This window comes from Pyrgilauda ruficollis, unplaced genomic scaffold, assembly GCF_017590135.1.
Source record: "Pyrgilauda ruficollis isolate IOZ18807 unplaced genomic scaffold, ASM1759013v1 scaffold5, whole genome shotgun sequence".
Classification (NCBI taxonomy): domain Eukaryota; kingdom Metazoa; phylum Chordata; class Aves; order Passeriformes; family Passeridae; genus Pyrgilauda; species Pyrgilauda ruficollis.
In genome coordinates this window covers 5,203,735-5,219,922 of record NW_024526599.1, presented here as the reverse complement: position 1 = coordinate 5,219,922, position 16,188 = coordinate 5,203,735, and the positions used below count along the sequence as shown (strand labels likewise).

At 39.5% G+C, this 16,188-nt stretch overlaps 2 protein-coding genes across 3 annotated transcripts; one reads left to right on the top strand and one right to left on the bottom strand.

The window, feature by feature from the left end:
• Positions 1-6,656, top strand: FGA (fibrinogen alpha chain). Of its 2 annotated transcripts, none has more exons than XM_041480170.1 (6): positions 1-81; positions 1,871-1,999; positions 2,920-3,103; positions 3,389-3,534; positions 4,439-5,477; positions 5,839-6,656. In XM_041480170.1, the coding sequence occupies exons 1-6, from the start codon at positions 31-33 to the stop codon at positions 6,546-6,548; spliced, it is 2,259 nt and encodes a 752-aa protein (XP_041336104.1). In that variant the 5' UTR covers positions 1-30; the 3' UTR covers positions 6,549-6,656. The 2 variants fall into 2 exon arrangements, with proteins under 2 accessions (XP_041336104.1, XP_041336103.1); XM_041480169.1 differs by having other exon boundaries at positions 13-81; positions 4,439-5,489; positions 5,839-5,948.
• A 1,734-nt stretch (positions 6,657-8,390) lies between these two features.
• FGB (fibrinogen beta chain) lies at positions 8,391-15,210 on the bottom strand. Its single transcript, XM_041479902.1, has 8 exons — positions 15,107-15,210; positions 13,300-13,515; positions 12,352-12,535; positions 11,553-11,780; positions 10,864-10,977; positions 10,208-10,330; positions 9,736-10,021; positions 8,391-8,903 (listed from the first exon to the last, which is right to left on the bottom strand). The coding sequence occupies exons 1-8, from the start codon at positions 15,179-15,181 to the stop codon at positions 8,675-8,677; spliced, it is 1,455 nt and encodes a 484-aa protein (XP_041335836.1). The 5' UTR covers positions 15,182-15,210; the 3' UTR covers positions 8,391-8,674.
• Between the last annotated feature and the right edge of the window lie 978 nt (positions 15,211-16,188).

Below are 16,188 nucleotides of genomic sequence, written 5' to 3'. Positions count from 1 at the left end.
TCAGTCAGAGTTCTTGCTCTTCTCCTGAAGATGATACCTGTGAGGATCCTCTGTGTGCTCCTGTGCCTCAGCATAGCCTGGGTATGAATTTGCTTACCTGATTCTTTTTGTATCTTTCTGCTTTGAATAGTAAGCATTTATTTAATGTTCATTCATGAGATAGATAAATTTTGTCTATCACCTAGCTTGTGAAATTCAGTGCACACACATATGCAGCAGCTTAGTGTAACCACTGATGGAGTTTCATCACTACTTTTGGAGTATCTAGCCCTCTATAGTTTTGCTTAACTAGGTTTTGCTGAATCTGCCAGGCTTCAGGAGCATCAAAGCAAATCCATTTACATGAATTCAAACAATCATAGGTGATGCTCTGAGACTTAAACATAACTGGCTGGATGCTAGTGGCTCCAGCCTTTCAGGAATTTTCATGCTTATTGGGATGAATTGTGCTTTCCTTTGGACAGTATTTCAGCAGGATCTTCTACCTACAAATGACACACAATACCTTTATTATGAAAGACACGTTTAAAAACAAGGATTGTTGTAGCAGCAACATCAGCTTAAACTACTGCTAAGTGAGAATCAAATTTTTGATAAGGAAGGAGATAACCTTGATTTTCAACTGTGCTAATATAACTGGGGTTTTTTCCCCCATGGAGGACTCAGTCCATAATATTATGTTATATTCTTTACATTTTTCTTTGTGACTGTGTTTTTGAGGTTTTTTTTTTAAAGAAATTGCCTGTTTTAACAAATGACAGAAATTATATGAAGCAGTTGGGACAAAACAGAAGCAGTCATATTGGAGTTGTCAATGCCTAAAGGGCATTTTTGGATATATGTGCTACTTTTAGGAGGCACTTGGACCAGATCAAATCATTAATTAATCAAACTACTGAACTTGAATCTGCTGATTTTAATAAAAATATTCCAGTTCCTCAGAGTGGTTCTGACCCTGGAGATTAGAGTTAGGATCACTTTCTCAGCTTCAGCATTAATCATCAATCATAATAAGAAATAGTCATTAATATTTTCAAGCATTAATTATAATGTTTGAAAAGCACAAAAGGTGCACAGAGGATTCCAGTCAGATGTAATTACATCTTAAACACAGCTTTCTTTAATGAAAAAAAAAGAAAAAAAAATTTATGGTCTTTTACTAAGTGATAACACTGCAGAAATCTTTTTGTGTTTTGGACTGGAATTAGCTTGCATATATCACTTTTTCTCCTCAGGTTTGAAGAAAACCTCGGTGTATTTATTTTTCTTCTTTCCATTAACACAGTGAAATCCGTCCATCACTGAAATTGTTTTTTTAATTCTGTTAGTAGCTTTCTTGCTCTTTTTGTCAAGCAAAAGCCTGTTACAAGCTTCTAGTTAGGAACTATGATTAAAATCAGAAATACTAGTGGAAAAACTCATATATCTGTAAGCTACTTTTGTGTAGACTGAATGTGGTAAAGTGACAATAAGAATTTTAGAGTGTTACAGCTAATGGGAATAGTATTTTTTAAGTATTTATTTTTAATTTTCCAGTTTCAGTCTAATTTCAAGTTAATTTTATATTTACACACAGGACAAAATTTCTGTGGAATGATATTCTCATAACATATCCTGAGCATCACTGGCTCTCTACATGAAAGCATTAAATTTAAGAGATGCAAAGCTTTATTCTGACAAAACAAACAATATAATATCTTACAAGAAATGCTGGAATAAAATCCTTGCACTGGTGGGTGTGATGCTTACCATATGGCTGTGATTGCCACCCACCAGCTGAGTGTGTGAGGACATCAGCCTTGTGCTTCTGCTTCCTTGACAGCTGGTCACTGAACCTTGGTTTTACTCTTCCCCTTTTTCCTCCCGGCAGGCACAAGATGGAGAGAATGCCTTTGAGCAGATAGGTGGAGGAGTGCGTGGCCCCAGGATTGTGGAGCACAAGTCCCCGTCCAGCTGCCAGTCTGAGAAGAGCTGGCCCTTGTGTGCGAACGACGACTGGGTGAGCCATTGACACTGGGGGGAAAGGGGGACCCGTCCGTAGGGCACACGTGGGCCTCAGCTGGAGCAGCAGCTGGATCAACAGCTGGACCAGCAGCTGGACCAGCAGCTGCAGCATACATCAGGTGCCACAGCCTAGCATGGGGTTCAGCGTTAGGGCCGAGGTAATGCTTCAGGTCAGGGCAGCCTGCACAGATCCCCTGTGGGAAGCAAAAGAAAAAAGGGAAAAATGAAGACAAAAGAAACAGGGAGAAGTTTGCAGGGGTGCAGAATGAGAAGAGAAAGTAAGTCTGGAAAAGACAGATTAGATAAACAAAGGCTCGTTGTAAAAAAACATAAGAACTGTTTCTTTTCAGAATTTTGGTGTTGCCGCTTTTGGAGTTCATAAAGGAAAGGCACCAGAAAGAGAATTGTGAGAGAAAGAAAAGAAGTAGCTAGAAATCACATACTCACAACCACTCACTAGTTAATTTTTAGGAAGTCAGATTACAAGATGCTTGGTAAATGTTTCATAATAATTGACCAGATGTTTTTGTATATAAACTATTAATTTCTCTCTTTCTTGCATCTTGCACCTCAGTCCTTTTCTATGCAACATTTATGTGATGACTTCTTGGCAAAGAGCTTGAGTCTGTCAGAACATTAAGCTTTTCTGAGGAAAACTTTGCTTAAAAATGCTAGCCTCTAACATCCTCCCTCAAACTGGATGACAGACTTCTTGCAGCATACCTTTAGGAAATATACATATATCTGCCAAAAAATCTCACCCATGAGGAGCAGAGGAGAAGGGAAACTAGAGATTTACTTGTTCCACACCCCATGGTTACGGCAGGTTTCTGAGTATGTGCTTCCCAGAATCCATTATACAATATGTTTACTCTTGAGGATTTTAGCACAATTACTTCCCCCTTTCAATTCTAGGGTATCAAATGTCCATCAGGATGCAGAATGCAAGGACTGATTGATGAAAAGGACAAGGAGTTCGGTCAAAGAATAGACAAAATCAAGAAACTGCTCTCAGATAATCAAAACAACTATAAAAGATCCAATCAGATAATTGTGGAAACTGTAAATGCACTGAAACCAAACCTGGACAGTGCTCAGGGTGAGTATCTTGCGCCCAGTTTTATTATCCATTACTGAATTACTACTTTTTTGTGGATAAGCCATACGTAGTGAAAGTACAGGCTGCACTGGATATTATTATCAGGAAACAGAACAATCATATTAATAGACTTAACTAGTTAGCAAAAATTAATTTAATCTGCTCAGTACTATGAGAAATATGTTCTCAATTATGTATTTAATTACATATTTTAAAATATGATACATATTTAGGAAAGAAAAGCATATAATGGGCATAGTTGACTGTGAGGCATTTTTGTTTCAGAGCTTGATGAGACTTACGGTCGCCTGTCAGGAGAACTGAGACGGAGAATTGTGACATTAAAGCAGAGAGTTGTCACTCAAGTGAACAGAATTAAAGCTCTGCAGAGCAGCATCCAGGAGCAAGTGGTGGAGATGAAGCGCTTAGAGGTAGGTGTCTGCTGTGCACTTCCCATTCTCTCCAGTGCTTAGCTACAGAAAGGGGATCTGTCCATTATGGAGAGCAGTGCTCCAGCTGGGAGAAAACATGGTACAACTCTCACAGGACTTGACTTACTGAGACAAATCCCCAAGTGAGTTGCTGCCTATCCATCCTGATTTTCCACTTCTGCTCTGTAGGAGCCAGCGTGAGTTCCATGAGTTTCTAGTCCCATCTGCTGCATCTCTCTCAGGCCACAAGGATGCTCCCTCTGCTGATAACTGCTTCTGTATGAGGAGCTTCTCCTCCTGTAAGGAGCTGCTGAGCAGTTAGAAAGGGGACGTGCTCTGTTCATTCCCAGTGCTGCCACTGCTGCCCACAGCTAGGGCTGGCATGAGAACCTATGCTCCCAGGTTGCAGCCAGTTCTTCTGATGGTAATGCAAGGAAAAGTCATGGCACAAACAGTGGTTTTGCTCAAAGGATCATTTTGATTCCTAGAACAGAAATCCATCATTTGGATCATTTGAGAAAGCAATGGTAACCCCATGAGAATCTTGCCCTCATTTTGGAGGGCCCATTTCTGCCCCAGTCCCCATGGACACGTCCAACTCTGCAGCACTCCTTCCAAAACCAGGAAGACACCTCTAAACCCCAAAAAAATAAAGGTAGCAGAGACTGGGAACCTTCTACAATGTTCTTTTCCATATAACTCACATGCATGGTGCTATTGCACTGTTGTATTTACAATGGAAAAATAAACCTATGATGACATCAAAACCGAACTTTGGAAAAGCTCAGCTGTAGGTGGGAGGTACTAGGGCAGCTCTCATCTTTCCCCTGTTCAGTGGAAGATATCCTTGCTTGAGAAAGTTGGGAAAGGTCCCTAACCAAATTACTTCTCTCTGGTTATGTAGGTGGACATTGATATTAAGATACGAGCTTGCACAGGAACCTGTGCTAGAAGTTTTGATTACAAGGTGGACAAAGAAAGCTACGACAACATCCAGAAGCACCTTGCCCAAGCCAACTCCATCAACTTGCACCCAGAGCTTCAAGCAACTACCTTGAGCACACTGAAAATGAGGCCACTTAAGGACTCTAATGTTCCTGATCATTTTAAGCATAAGCCTCTCCCAGAAATGCAAGCTCTGAACATAATTAATGACATCAAGCAGATGGAAGTGGTATTAGAAAGACCAGAAACAGACACGAAACCCTCCCGAGGTGACAGCTCGTATCACACGGCAGAAGCAAGGGGGGATGAATCTTCATCCCCCAGAAAATTAGTTATTCCTACTCATAGGAGAGAAACCCTTAGTCTGGAAGACAAAACCTCTGCTGTTCGTAGATGCACCAAAACTACCACCAGAAAAATTGTCTCTGGGCCTGATGGCCCTAGAGAAGAAGTAGTTGAGAAAACAGTCTCTTCTGATGGCTCAGACTGCTCCTATTTACCTGGAAATGTTGGAGGGGAAGGGAGCACCTACCATTTCAGTGGTGCAGATGGCTTGCACAAGCTAGAGACTGTATTCCCTGAGCTAGAGTCATTTTTTACCCCTGACTCTCCATCCACTAAGCACGTTAGCAGTTCTAGCAGCTTCATAACCAACAGACGCACAACTGGCACAGGCAGTAGCCACATAGGTACAGGAGCTTATGGGGGGAAAGACAAATTTGGAGACTTAGGAGAGGAGGAGGAAGATGACTTTGGAAGACTTCAGCCATCTGGATTCCCATCTGGCAGTGCAAGTCACTCCAAGACTGTAGCAACCAGCTCTTCTAATTTCAAGAAGGGAGGCTCTGCTTTTGAAACCAAATCAGTAAAGATCCGTGAAATAAATGAGCAGCTAGGTGGGTTGGAACATGAGCAGAGTGCAGAGGACACCCCAGACTTTCAGGCACGCAGCTTCAGACCATCAGGAGGGAAGCGAAGGACACCCAGCACTGGGAAAGGTAGTTATTGAGGTAATGGAGCCAAACTCCATCCATAACCCAACTGACACATTGATTTTAGATACTGTAGTACAACAGTGTGATGATTAAATGCAAGCACTGTGTCTGTTTGTTACCACCTCGGAAACAAAAGGGAAAATATTTCATTAATACTTGGGTATTACATAGACAATTCACAATTTAAAAAATATGTAAAGTTTTCTTTCCTGAATTCTTTTTAATGTTGCCTGTCACTATACCTAGCATAGTCCAAGACGTGTTTAACAATTTTCCTCTGAGCTATTGGTATTTGGATTCCTCTGAACCTTTTTTTAAATTTTGCTGATAACTTCTGTCAAACCAGATCAACTTTTTTTTTTAGACTGTGCTGATATCCGCCAGAAACACACTTCTGGTGCCAAAAGTGGCATTTTCAAAATCAAGCCAGCGGGATCCAATAAGGTTTTGTCAGTTTATTGCGACCAAGAGACCACTTTGGGAGGATGGCTATTGATCCAACAAAGAATGGATGGATCAGTGAATTTTAACCGGACCTGGCAAGACTACAAGAAAGGTTTCGGCAGCGTGGATGGCAGGGGGCGAGGAGAGTTTTGGCTGGGCAATGAAAACCTCCACTTGCTGACTCAGAATGATACTGTGCTTCGGGTAGAGTTAGAGGACTGGGATGGAAATGCTGTGTTTGCAGAGTATTTCATGCACGTAGGGTCTGAAGCTGAAGGGTACACCCTGGCCGTGTCTTCCTATGAGGGCACTGCTGGAGATGCCCTGGTGGCTGGCTGGCTGGAAGAGGGCACTGAGTACACATCCCATGCCCAGATGAAGTTCAGCACCTTTGACCGGGACCAGGACCGCTGGGAGGAGAACTGTGCTGAGATGTATGGGGGGGGCTGGTGGTACAACAGCTGCCAGGCTGCCAACCTCAATGGCATTTACTACCCAGGTGGCCACTATGACCCCAGGTACAATGTCCCTTACGAGATTGAAAACGGCATAGTCTGGCTGCCATTTAAAGCCTCTGATTATTCCCTAAAAACTGTTAAAATGAAAATCAGGCCCATAGAAACCCTGTAGAAAGTCAGGCATTTAATGTGTGTTATGACTACAAGTTGAAAAGATTTTTTTATATATGTATGTATGATGAACTTTTACCCCATGGATCTGAAGGCAACTGAGCACATTTGGAGATTAAAAAATAAAAAAAATGATTAATTATCAACAAGACTTTTTTGATTTTATTTTTAACTGACAAGTAAATATGGATTTAAAAACCCTTTTGATATGAAATTTGTCTACGTCTTTGTCAGCTCACACATTGACTTGAGATAAAAATTTTTAAGTTGAATTATTTACTTTGTTTTAGGGGTGTTAAAGAAGTAAAAATATTTAGAAGTATGTTCACATCCTGCCTCCACTGACATGGACTATAAAAGTCTAACCAAGTTCAACATTCACAATTTCATTTCCATTTCAAGGGGAGCACAACAGCAGTGGGAATCAGCTCTCAGACAGAACCAAGGGGGGTGTGGGTTCTCACTTTTGCCACACATCCAACATGGAGTACACTTTGATAAAGAATGCATGCATTTTAGGACTGACTTGTAAGAATCTCCTAAGCTTTGATTTTATAAATATAGACGTAGTAGCTTCAAAATAAGGCAACTCTATGATAACTCATCAAAATGCCACTTCCAAAACAGGCTATTATTTTCTATCAACCATTAAAAGGTTGTGACTAACCAGAACAAGCAAGATGAGGAACTACCTGAATGTTTCTCAGCACATATGCCAAACAAGAATTCTTCCAAGGGCAAGGGGGTTAAATCAGCTTGCTGACAGTGTGTGGTAAGGATCTTATAGAAAAAAGCTGGCTGCATGGAATATCAGTTATATTGGTCACACAATTACAGAAGACCACATTGTATTTACCTTTATACTTTACGGCATAACATTAGAAAAGTATTTACACTGAGTGATATTTCTGTGGTTCTAGAAAGAGGCATGAGCAAACTTCCTTACCTCTAATCTCACTGACGTGTTGCATACCATTTAACAAGCTCATCAAATACTGGTAAAGCAGCTCATGTTTAGCCTTTTTTTCAGTGCTTCTCAAATACAGCCGCTGTCTACTCTTTTCAGAAAGATTGCTGAAGAGCAAAGACATCTTTACACTCATGTGTGAGGAGGGGGTCTGTGCTTTTGGAAAACAGATTTCCACTTGCACATTAAGTTTTTGCTCCTTAGCCTCAGTGGAAGCCTGCCTGTGTGGAGTTGAACATTTGTGCTCCCTCAGTGAGAAGCTGCCGTTATGTCTCCTTCTTGTCCTTCTGGGCTTCACAGATTAAATAAACACTAAAGGTTTCAGATGGGATCCATCCACCCCTAGTGATCTGAGTCCCTTCCTTTGTGGAGGAAGGCAGACCCCTTTGAGAGATGTTCATCCTGTCTACCAGGGTTGGGCAGTCTTGTCTTTGTCTGCTCAAGGGAGCATAGAATACTAGGTTGGATGAAATATTCAACCTCCACTACTCTGATTGGAGACATTAATTACTCCAGTCCCATGATAGGGATTGTGTAAAAAACACGTATGTGTGAAAGCAAGTACATGACCAGGTCCCAGAAAAGGATATATTTTATCCAGCAACAGGATTTGAGCCAAGGGAACAGTGATTTATTTGCTCAATACTCTTTTCACTTCTATTTCTTCTCAACTTTTTACACAGGTAGTTATTGTTACTTTTATAATACAAAAGAAGATAACTGCCTCTTATTTAATGGAATGCATTTTCTTCTCCCCAGATTATGCATGAATAGTTAAGAAAAATATGAAGAATACTTTAGTTTTAAGATTTCATTAGTTTTTAGAAAACACTTAGAAATAATCCTCTCCCTCTTTAAAAAAGATACAGAAGACCTTTATAAAAGAGCGAAACAAGTTGGCTTTATTTTATCAGTGTTATTCAATAATAGTTAATTCTGTCTTATGCACAAATGAAAAATGGGAAAAATACACTGGTGAGTTATTTTCATTGGACAGATTCAGGTTTATATTTGACACAGCTTTTCACTTTAGGTCACAATATGGTTGTACATACAGATTTGGTTCTCATATGTAAAGATAAGACTGAGCACCACACTAGAAAGATAACCACATACAAATACTAAAAGAAAACCTCTGATTCTGTACATTTTGATAATGGTTACTGTGGAAAGTACGGCCGGATTTTCATGCTCATTTTCTTCATTGAATACCACGACCCTTTCCAGTTCATCCATACGACACCATCATCTGTCCCATGTTTTGCCATGTCCCAGCTGTAGGTCCCTCCCCAGTAGTATCTGCCATTGGGGTTGGCTGAGTGGCAGCGGTTGTACCACCATCCACCACCATCTTGTTTGGAGCACTGTTTTCTTGGATCTAAGGTTAACCTGATGAGGGGGGGAAAAAAAGGCATTGAGAGTGACGTCTGTAATACAGGCTAACAGATCAACACAGTACATATACCTGCCTTTGTGTACTGAAATTTTCAAACCATAATAAACAATTTAAGTCCTCTCTGAACTTTCTAAAAAGGATTAACCATCACAAGCATGTGCTACATGGTCCACTCAGAAGATAAAGCAGCTAAGAAAAACAAATCAAATTTTAATTGCACCTCATTGGGAATATCATTTTAGTTTACTGATTGATAACTGTGGTTATTTGCACTTCATAATGATAATTACAATATCAATTACATTTAAAGATAGAAAGCAATGAGAAATGTATATCTTCCTCAACCTAAACAATTCCTTTATTCATGAATATGTAATCAGGTATTAAGTACAGATTAGAGATACAATGCTCTATTATGTACTTTTACAACTGAGCTCCTGTCTTTGAGTAAGCAGAGCATTGCCTTTTTCTTCAGGATCCATTATATTTTACTGGAGTAAGTACCAATATTCCTGCTTAGTGTCCTCAGCACTGCTGCTGTCTTTTTTTTTTTTTTTTTTTTAGGGAAGTCATTCATAGAATCAATAAAATTCAGAAATTCAGCATGCTTGCTCCTTACTTGGTTGTGGACCGTCACTAACCTAATACATAGTTTTACCTGTCCTTGGCTATGCCAAGAGAACTCCATAGACATTTAGCTGGTAACGTGCAGGGACAGAACATATTTTGACATACTACAAAATGCTGTGAAAACTTGTGGCAAATTACAGAAATATTCTATATTCAGCTCTATTTTTATCTTAAATGTCTAGTGCAAGTACATACCATCCGTCATTGTCTCTGTCATAAGTACTGAAGTACATGCCATTGTGAATTGTCATTGTCCTGTTTTCTCCATGCAATTGGGAAGCTCCTTCCATCAGCGCATTGCCTGCAGTGCCTTTGTAGTTACTAACTGACAGCTGATACTTGTTTCCTTCATTCTGTATGGTGAAACCTCCATAATGAGCTGATACTTTATCACCATTCCAGTCCTCCATTTCAATTAGAACTTCAGTGGGCCCTATTTTCGTGAGCTGGCTGATCTTGTCATTTCCAAGCCAATATTCACCTGAGAAGCAACAAGTGAGAGCTCTGTGAAACAGACTTCACAATAAACTTCAAGGCAACTTTATAATTTGCCTGTAGGTCTACTGAAGTGGATTAGTTAATTATAAAAATATGTAAAAGCTTCAAAAAATAGGAGAAAACGGTTTCAGTAAGAACAGCTCTTTGCATTTTGTGCTCGGTGTTTTACCTGGTGTATCACAGTAGTTCTTCCCTCCACTCTTTGCAACATTTCCAAATCCTTTTTTATATTGGTCCCATACTCTTCCGAAATTAACACTGCCGTCCTGGCGGTTCTGAATCAAAGTCCAGCCTGCAGAAGCAAGAGTAGTTAGATTAAATTGCCAATACAAAAGGAGCATCTAACATTAAGAGACAGCCCTTTTAACTTCACCTCAGGAGCACAGGAGCACATGGCTTCCTTGCAGCAGGTCCTTTCACTGCTTTTGAGCTTAGCTTTGCCCCTTTTGCTCACACTTAAGTAGAACCTCGCTTCATAAGGAAAGGAGGAAAAAGCAGAACTTGAAGGACAGCCCTGGTCTTTTGTCAAGTGACAGGGTAAGAAATGAGCCAGGCTGTGCTTGTCTGCCTACCTATGCACCATCCATGATGGTCATAGTCAGATATATAAACAATTTATTTCCAGTTTCACTATAGAAGTATCCTATTCTGCATCAGCAGATGACCTCAACAAGACTTCCCTGAATGAGTCAATCAGATTTAATTATCAAGTAATTACAAAAGGTAAAATTTCATATTTATTTGTATAAAATACAAATTAATAATTTGATTTTTTGGTAGCATCGATAAATTAATATTATAACAACATAGTTATTTCACACTAACCTCCATTGTCGGTTTCCATGTCACAGTATACTCTGTATGGCTTGACGAAAGGATCTGGCTGGATGAGGTACATTTCGGATGTCTCGCCTCCCTTTCTGATGATATCCTCACATTCTGCAAGAATAAAACAGAGACTATTACTGTAAGATCTGTGAAGTTGAAGAGTTTTCTTATCTTTTGGTTTGCTGTTATATGGGAACAGTTTTAAATACTTATAGATAATGTTTTACTTTCATTTTGATTTTTGTAATACACCAAGTGAAAGAATCATAGAAGAAAGAATACTGCACCATGCAGCTTTTCCAAAGAGGAATTTCTGAAACTTCAAACTAAGTGATGCAACACTGTATACCTTACAATGACTTCTTGAACTAGACAAGCTTTTGAAAGAAGAACCTTTCTTGACGAAAAAGAATCAAGAGTACTATGATAGTCACAAAAGTATCACTTCCACCTTACAAAGGCCCTGAAGCACATATTTCTTTAAAATCCAACCGGTCTTATGAAGACTGGTATTGGATAAGAGGATCTTTGGTCTGACCTATATAGTGATCCAGAAAAGATTTTTGTTGTTCTAGGATTTCCATCTTTCCTAATACCCTAGTCAATTGTACAGGCTTCAGATGCATCTACCAATTTGCACAGTGACATAAATGGCAGAAAAGATGTCATTAGAGTTGAATGGGTACCTTTGCCTGAAACCACAGGAATATTACAGGAAACAGTACATGGGGAACGGCAGTAATCCACCTGGGTTGCAATGGCATTTTCCAGTTTCTGTATCTTTTTATGCAAAGTATCCACAACTGCACGCAGGACCCTGAGGCTAGATGGGATGTTATTGTCCAGATTATCCTTTATATAACTATACTGCAATTCCACTTCTGTGTTGTACTGAGAAAGTAAATCATCATTGTCTAGAAGAGCAAAGAGATGAAAAGCAGATTAGTTTTCAACATACTTCCCAGTTAGGAAATTATAAAGAGCAGTTTATAAGTACAATTTGAGATGCCACTAGGAAGGAATAACGGAAGGGCATTTCTTTTGCTTACTTTTCTACAGTGTGCAAAAACTATGCAGATAGTCTCAGGGAAGGGGTACATGTGTACTGGTGTTTCTTTGCTAGCTAAGATCTATCAGTGGTGCTTTACTCTGCCAAAGAGCAGTAATTCTCTTCTTTCTGGGGAGCCATGGTGCCAATCCAGAGGCTGGTCATAAATGGATTGGATGGACATAGGAAAACAGGTAAGGGGAACATGTGAATGATGTAGAGGCCTCATATGAATCTTGCCTTAATATGAGATCCATTCCTTTGCTCTCTCAAAGGATGTTTTTAAGGATTTAAGAGGCTGCAGTCACAGAATCCTGCTTTGCTAGATATTCCATGGTATTTTTAATTTTTTTAAGAAGTTCCACTAAAAAGTAACTGGACGAATGCCAATAAAACTTCAATGCCATTTACACTAGTAGTCCATAGAAATAGCATACCTTTTCTTTGTTTTTGCCTCTTTACCAATTTATCTTCTAGAACGGTCACATATTCAAAGAAAGTTGAGGAGCTCTCTGAAAGAGTGTTCACTTTAACTTTTAGATCATTAATGACTGGTTTCACTGTTTTTTCCTGTTTTAGCAGTGTGGTCCGCAGCTCACATCCAGTCGGACACAGCACTCCCTTAAAAGAAGAAAAAAGGGCTGTGACTAAAAGTAAAGACGTTCTAGTCCCATCAGTGAACAGCCATGCCTTTGAACACAGCAAGGAGTTTGTAATGTGAGAGCAGATACTTAAGCATCTAGATAAGCTTTAACAAACTTCATTTGTTAGCAGCCTCCACACTCAAACTTGTACTCAGTCACTAAGATGCCTCTCAGCATTGCTACAGCTTGCATTTTCCAGCAGGGATCATGGCAGAGACAGTGTGATAGGCTGCTGCAAGGCAGCAAGGGGTGTGCTGGGTGTCAAGCGTGGTTGTGTGCAGTAAGAGCTGCAGCCGTGACTGAGGGTAGAGTAGAACTACATTTTGAAACTAATTTTAAGAAAGACATGGGAGGATGGGGTTTTTTTTTTGGTCCCTAGGGTTCCTTAAGATTGTCTGAAATGCAATCCAGCACTTCTGCAGAGGTTTTTCCTGTCCTGAATACTTACCTGTGCAAAACCAGGCGGAAGGCACAGGCTAACCCACAGATAACTTCCTTTCCTGGTTTACAGTTCAACTCTCATCCCCCCATCCTTGCTGTAGGCTGACTCTGCCACTAACCCACGGACTCTGACACATCACCCTTCTGAATGCAGTCCTAGCAAACCCAAGCAAAGTGAAGAAAAGCTGGACGGCTTTAAATGAATGACCCTCCTTTATTTGGCAAGGGAAACTCCCGCGCTGGCTGTACTAGAAGGAAAGCACAGTATGCCACCAGCTGCCTCAACAGCCAGACACCCACCAGCTCGTCCTGTGCATGCTTGCAGCCTCCCTCATCAGGGTAGACGGTCTGCTCCTTCTTGTCCGCCGTCTTGCCCCGCTTCGGGGGCCGGCGCTGGTATCCGGCCCCGCTGATGGGAGGTGCCACAGGCCGCGGCGTGGGTGCCATTTCACGCCTTTTGTCCAGGGGTCGGTGGCCTCGAGGGTTGTGCACGGGGTTGAGCACAGGGCCTTCGTCCTGCACAGCCAAGGAGAGACGAAACTCTCTGAATCTGCGATTGCTACTGCAAAACGGGCTGCACAGGGTGCAGCGTCCATTCAGCACTACTTAGTATTTTAAACAGCAAGGAAAACCAGGGAACGGAGTGAAAGAGCCGTAATGGCAAACTATACTGACATTATGTAAAAGTCATTGCTATCCACTCCCTTGTAAAACTAGCCACACCCTCCATGCCTAGATATAGATAAACTAAAAAGTTTTCAAACCAAAGTAAACCAATATTTCAATAGCCAATTTTGACCAAGGAATAAATCTTACATAGTTCAGAGCTACTAGACGCCATGAAACTCGAAGTAGTAGGCTACCAAAAAAAAAAAAAAAAATTAGACATCCTTGGGCTGTGAAGTGCATTCAGCAGCACATTTTCAGTGTCCCAGTTTCAGTTTTTTATTGGGCTACAGGAATATTTGTAAGGTCTCAGAAAATCAGGCCACAGTGAAATATATCATCAGGTCTCAAGCCACATACCAGCTGTTAACTGGTGAAATTAGGAAAACCATTAAATAACATCTCTCAAAGGTTTGTAGGGCTCTCTCTAATGCATACATTCCCCGTATCTGCCAGAAATGGCAAAGCTTAAGAGGACGAGCAAGGAAATCAGAGCTGGTCCCTAAGCATTTTTTCCAAAAAACCTGTTTGAATTAATAGTTGTTTGAGCTACTGAATCAAAACCTACAGCTGTTTCCAATCCTGCTCAGACTTAGCTCCAAATAACAAACATTAGAAAGGATCCAGCATTAGAGGCTTCAAGTGGTTTCAAAAATAAGCAGCATACAAAACACAGAATTGCTGAAAATGATTTAACACATTAGTGTTATCAGTAGCCAATGCGCAGACACAAGTGCTCAGATTGTCAGAAAGTCTGACCAATTCAATTTTTACAGGGATTTTAAAACAATAAAAAAGTGTACCAAAATTCTAAATTGTGTTTTCCACTAAAATATTTTACTTAAACAAAAATAAATATATTAAACCATTATTTTATATTGATTCTCATTGCTTTTCCTTCTGTTTAGCAATTGTTACCTTTTAATTTCCAAGGCTAAGCTACCAGTATGAACTGGTAGTTTGTTTGGTTTTGTTTTTTCTCGTGTCTGATGGCTCTGCAGAAAAGTTTTACTGTCTCTGAGACAGAACATGATTAATTACACATTTCTACTCCTTTATACCTAATACTAATTGTCTGTAACATCATTTCTACTCCTTTATACCAAATACTAATTGTCTGTAACATCATATGTCAAGATTGCTAAATTAGTATCCTTAAATAAATTCAGCTAAATAACTAATCTTACCATCAAATATTCTTCATTCCCTACAGAAAAAGAAATAAGAAGAAAATATCTCCAAACTCAGAAAATAACTATTATGGAGTTACCTATAAAAAGTTAATTTTTTGAACAATTCAATCAGAAAAAGAATATGCACTGGATCACCTTTTCCCACAACTTCTAATTTAGCTAACTCACATAAGCTGAGGAAGTCATGCACACAATTAAATTAAATTAATTATTTATAACTAATTATTAATCAATGTCAGTATTACAACCTCGTCGTCATACTCAAGAGAGCTCTGGGACTGAACGGAGGAAACACAGAGCAGGAACAGCAGGAGCAGCTTCATGGTGCTGGCTTCCTTGAGCAGCTCAGTGATCTTCTCTTTTCATCAGCTCTGCCAGGGAGAGGTCTCCTCTGTTCTTTTATATATGTGCAGCAGCACTAATTTCCAGCTTCACAGTGATAGGGTCAACCCTTCCGAGCAATCAGAGTTTCTCTGTTAATATTCAACTCTTCACTCTGTGCCTGAATACATCAGTCGTTGAGCAATTCCTCTGGAAAACTCTTATCTATATGTCCCAGAGACCTCTGCTGATGCTGGCATCAAATACATGTTCAGATCCCTAAAAGTACCTCCTGCTCAGATTACACAAGGTTATCATTTTCTCAAAAATCACAAGTGTTTTGAAGCAGATGGAAAAGTGAATGGCCAAAGAAAAAAAATTATTAGATGTCGTGTTGTGATGGCTGCCTTTTTTTTTCCTGCTGAAAATGGGAATATTCAGAAATATTGTATTAAATGTGAAGACAACTCACATCATACAGATTTCTGCATTTTTCTAAATAGTTTGATGGTGCCTGATGGATATGTAAATCTTTGGGTCTTTTAACATAAAAGTGAAAAGAAAGGTATTTATATTCATTATATTAATAATTTTGAATAAAAGCAATGTTTTGATTTATTAAAGATCAGATGAATACTGTAAGCATAAGCCAATATTATTCCATTAATATAGCCTTGTGATATTGTAAATGAACTAAAATAATTCAATTTTACATATTAATTTGCTGGTTTCCTTTTTTAATCCAAAAATTACATCTTTCAAATATTATCTGAACGTTTTCAATAATCTTTTAAGAGAATGCAGCATGAAGTTACTTGAAATCACAGTGAAATACTCAAACATACTTTCTGATGTTTTATAGGAAGTTGCATATCACTGCTCTCATATTAGCAAAGTTTTAACATTTCAGTGTGCTTATATCCTGTGATTTTCTTGAGCATTATAAATGACAATAATGTACTGAATTAAATCTGCCAAGTGGTAGCCAACACATTTTTCTAAAGTCATT

What these genes read in the sequence shown, in the direction of transcription:
- FGA (XM_041480170.1), top strand. Translation starts at nt 31, where the DNA reads ATGATACCTGTGAGGATCCTCTGTGTGCTCCTGTGCCTCAGCATAGCC. An exon ending in TGTGCCTCAGCATAGCCTGG is followed by an intron (nt 82 to 1,870) that starts GTATGAATTTGC and finishes TCCTCCCGGCAG; the next exon opens with GCACAAGATGGAGAGAATGC. An exon ending in TGGAGATGAAGCGCTTAGAG is followed by an intron (nt 3,535 to 4,438) that starts GTAGGTGTCTGC and finishes CTGGTTATGTAG; the next exon opens with GTGGACATTGATATTAAGAT.
- FGB (XM_041479902.1), bottom strand. Translation starts at nt 15,181, where the DNA reads ATGAAGCTGCTCCTGCTGTTCCTGCTCTGTGTTTCCTCCGTTCAGTCC. An exon ending in CTCTTGAGTATGACGACGAG is followed by an intron (nt 13,516 to 15,106) that starts GTTGTAATACTG and finishes TTGGCTGTGCAG; the next exon opens with GACGAAGGCCCTGTGCTCAA. An exon ending in AGCATGCACAGGACGAGCTG is followed by an intron (nt 12,536 to 13,299) that starts GTGGGTGTCTGG and finishes TCTTCTTTTAAG; the next exon opens with GGAGTGCTGTGTCCGACTGG.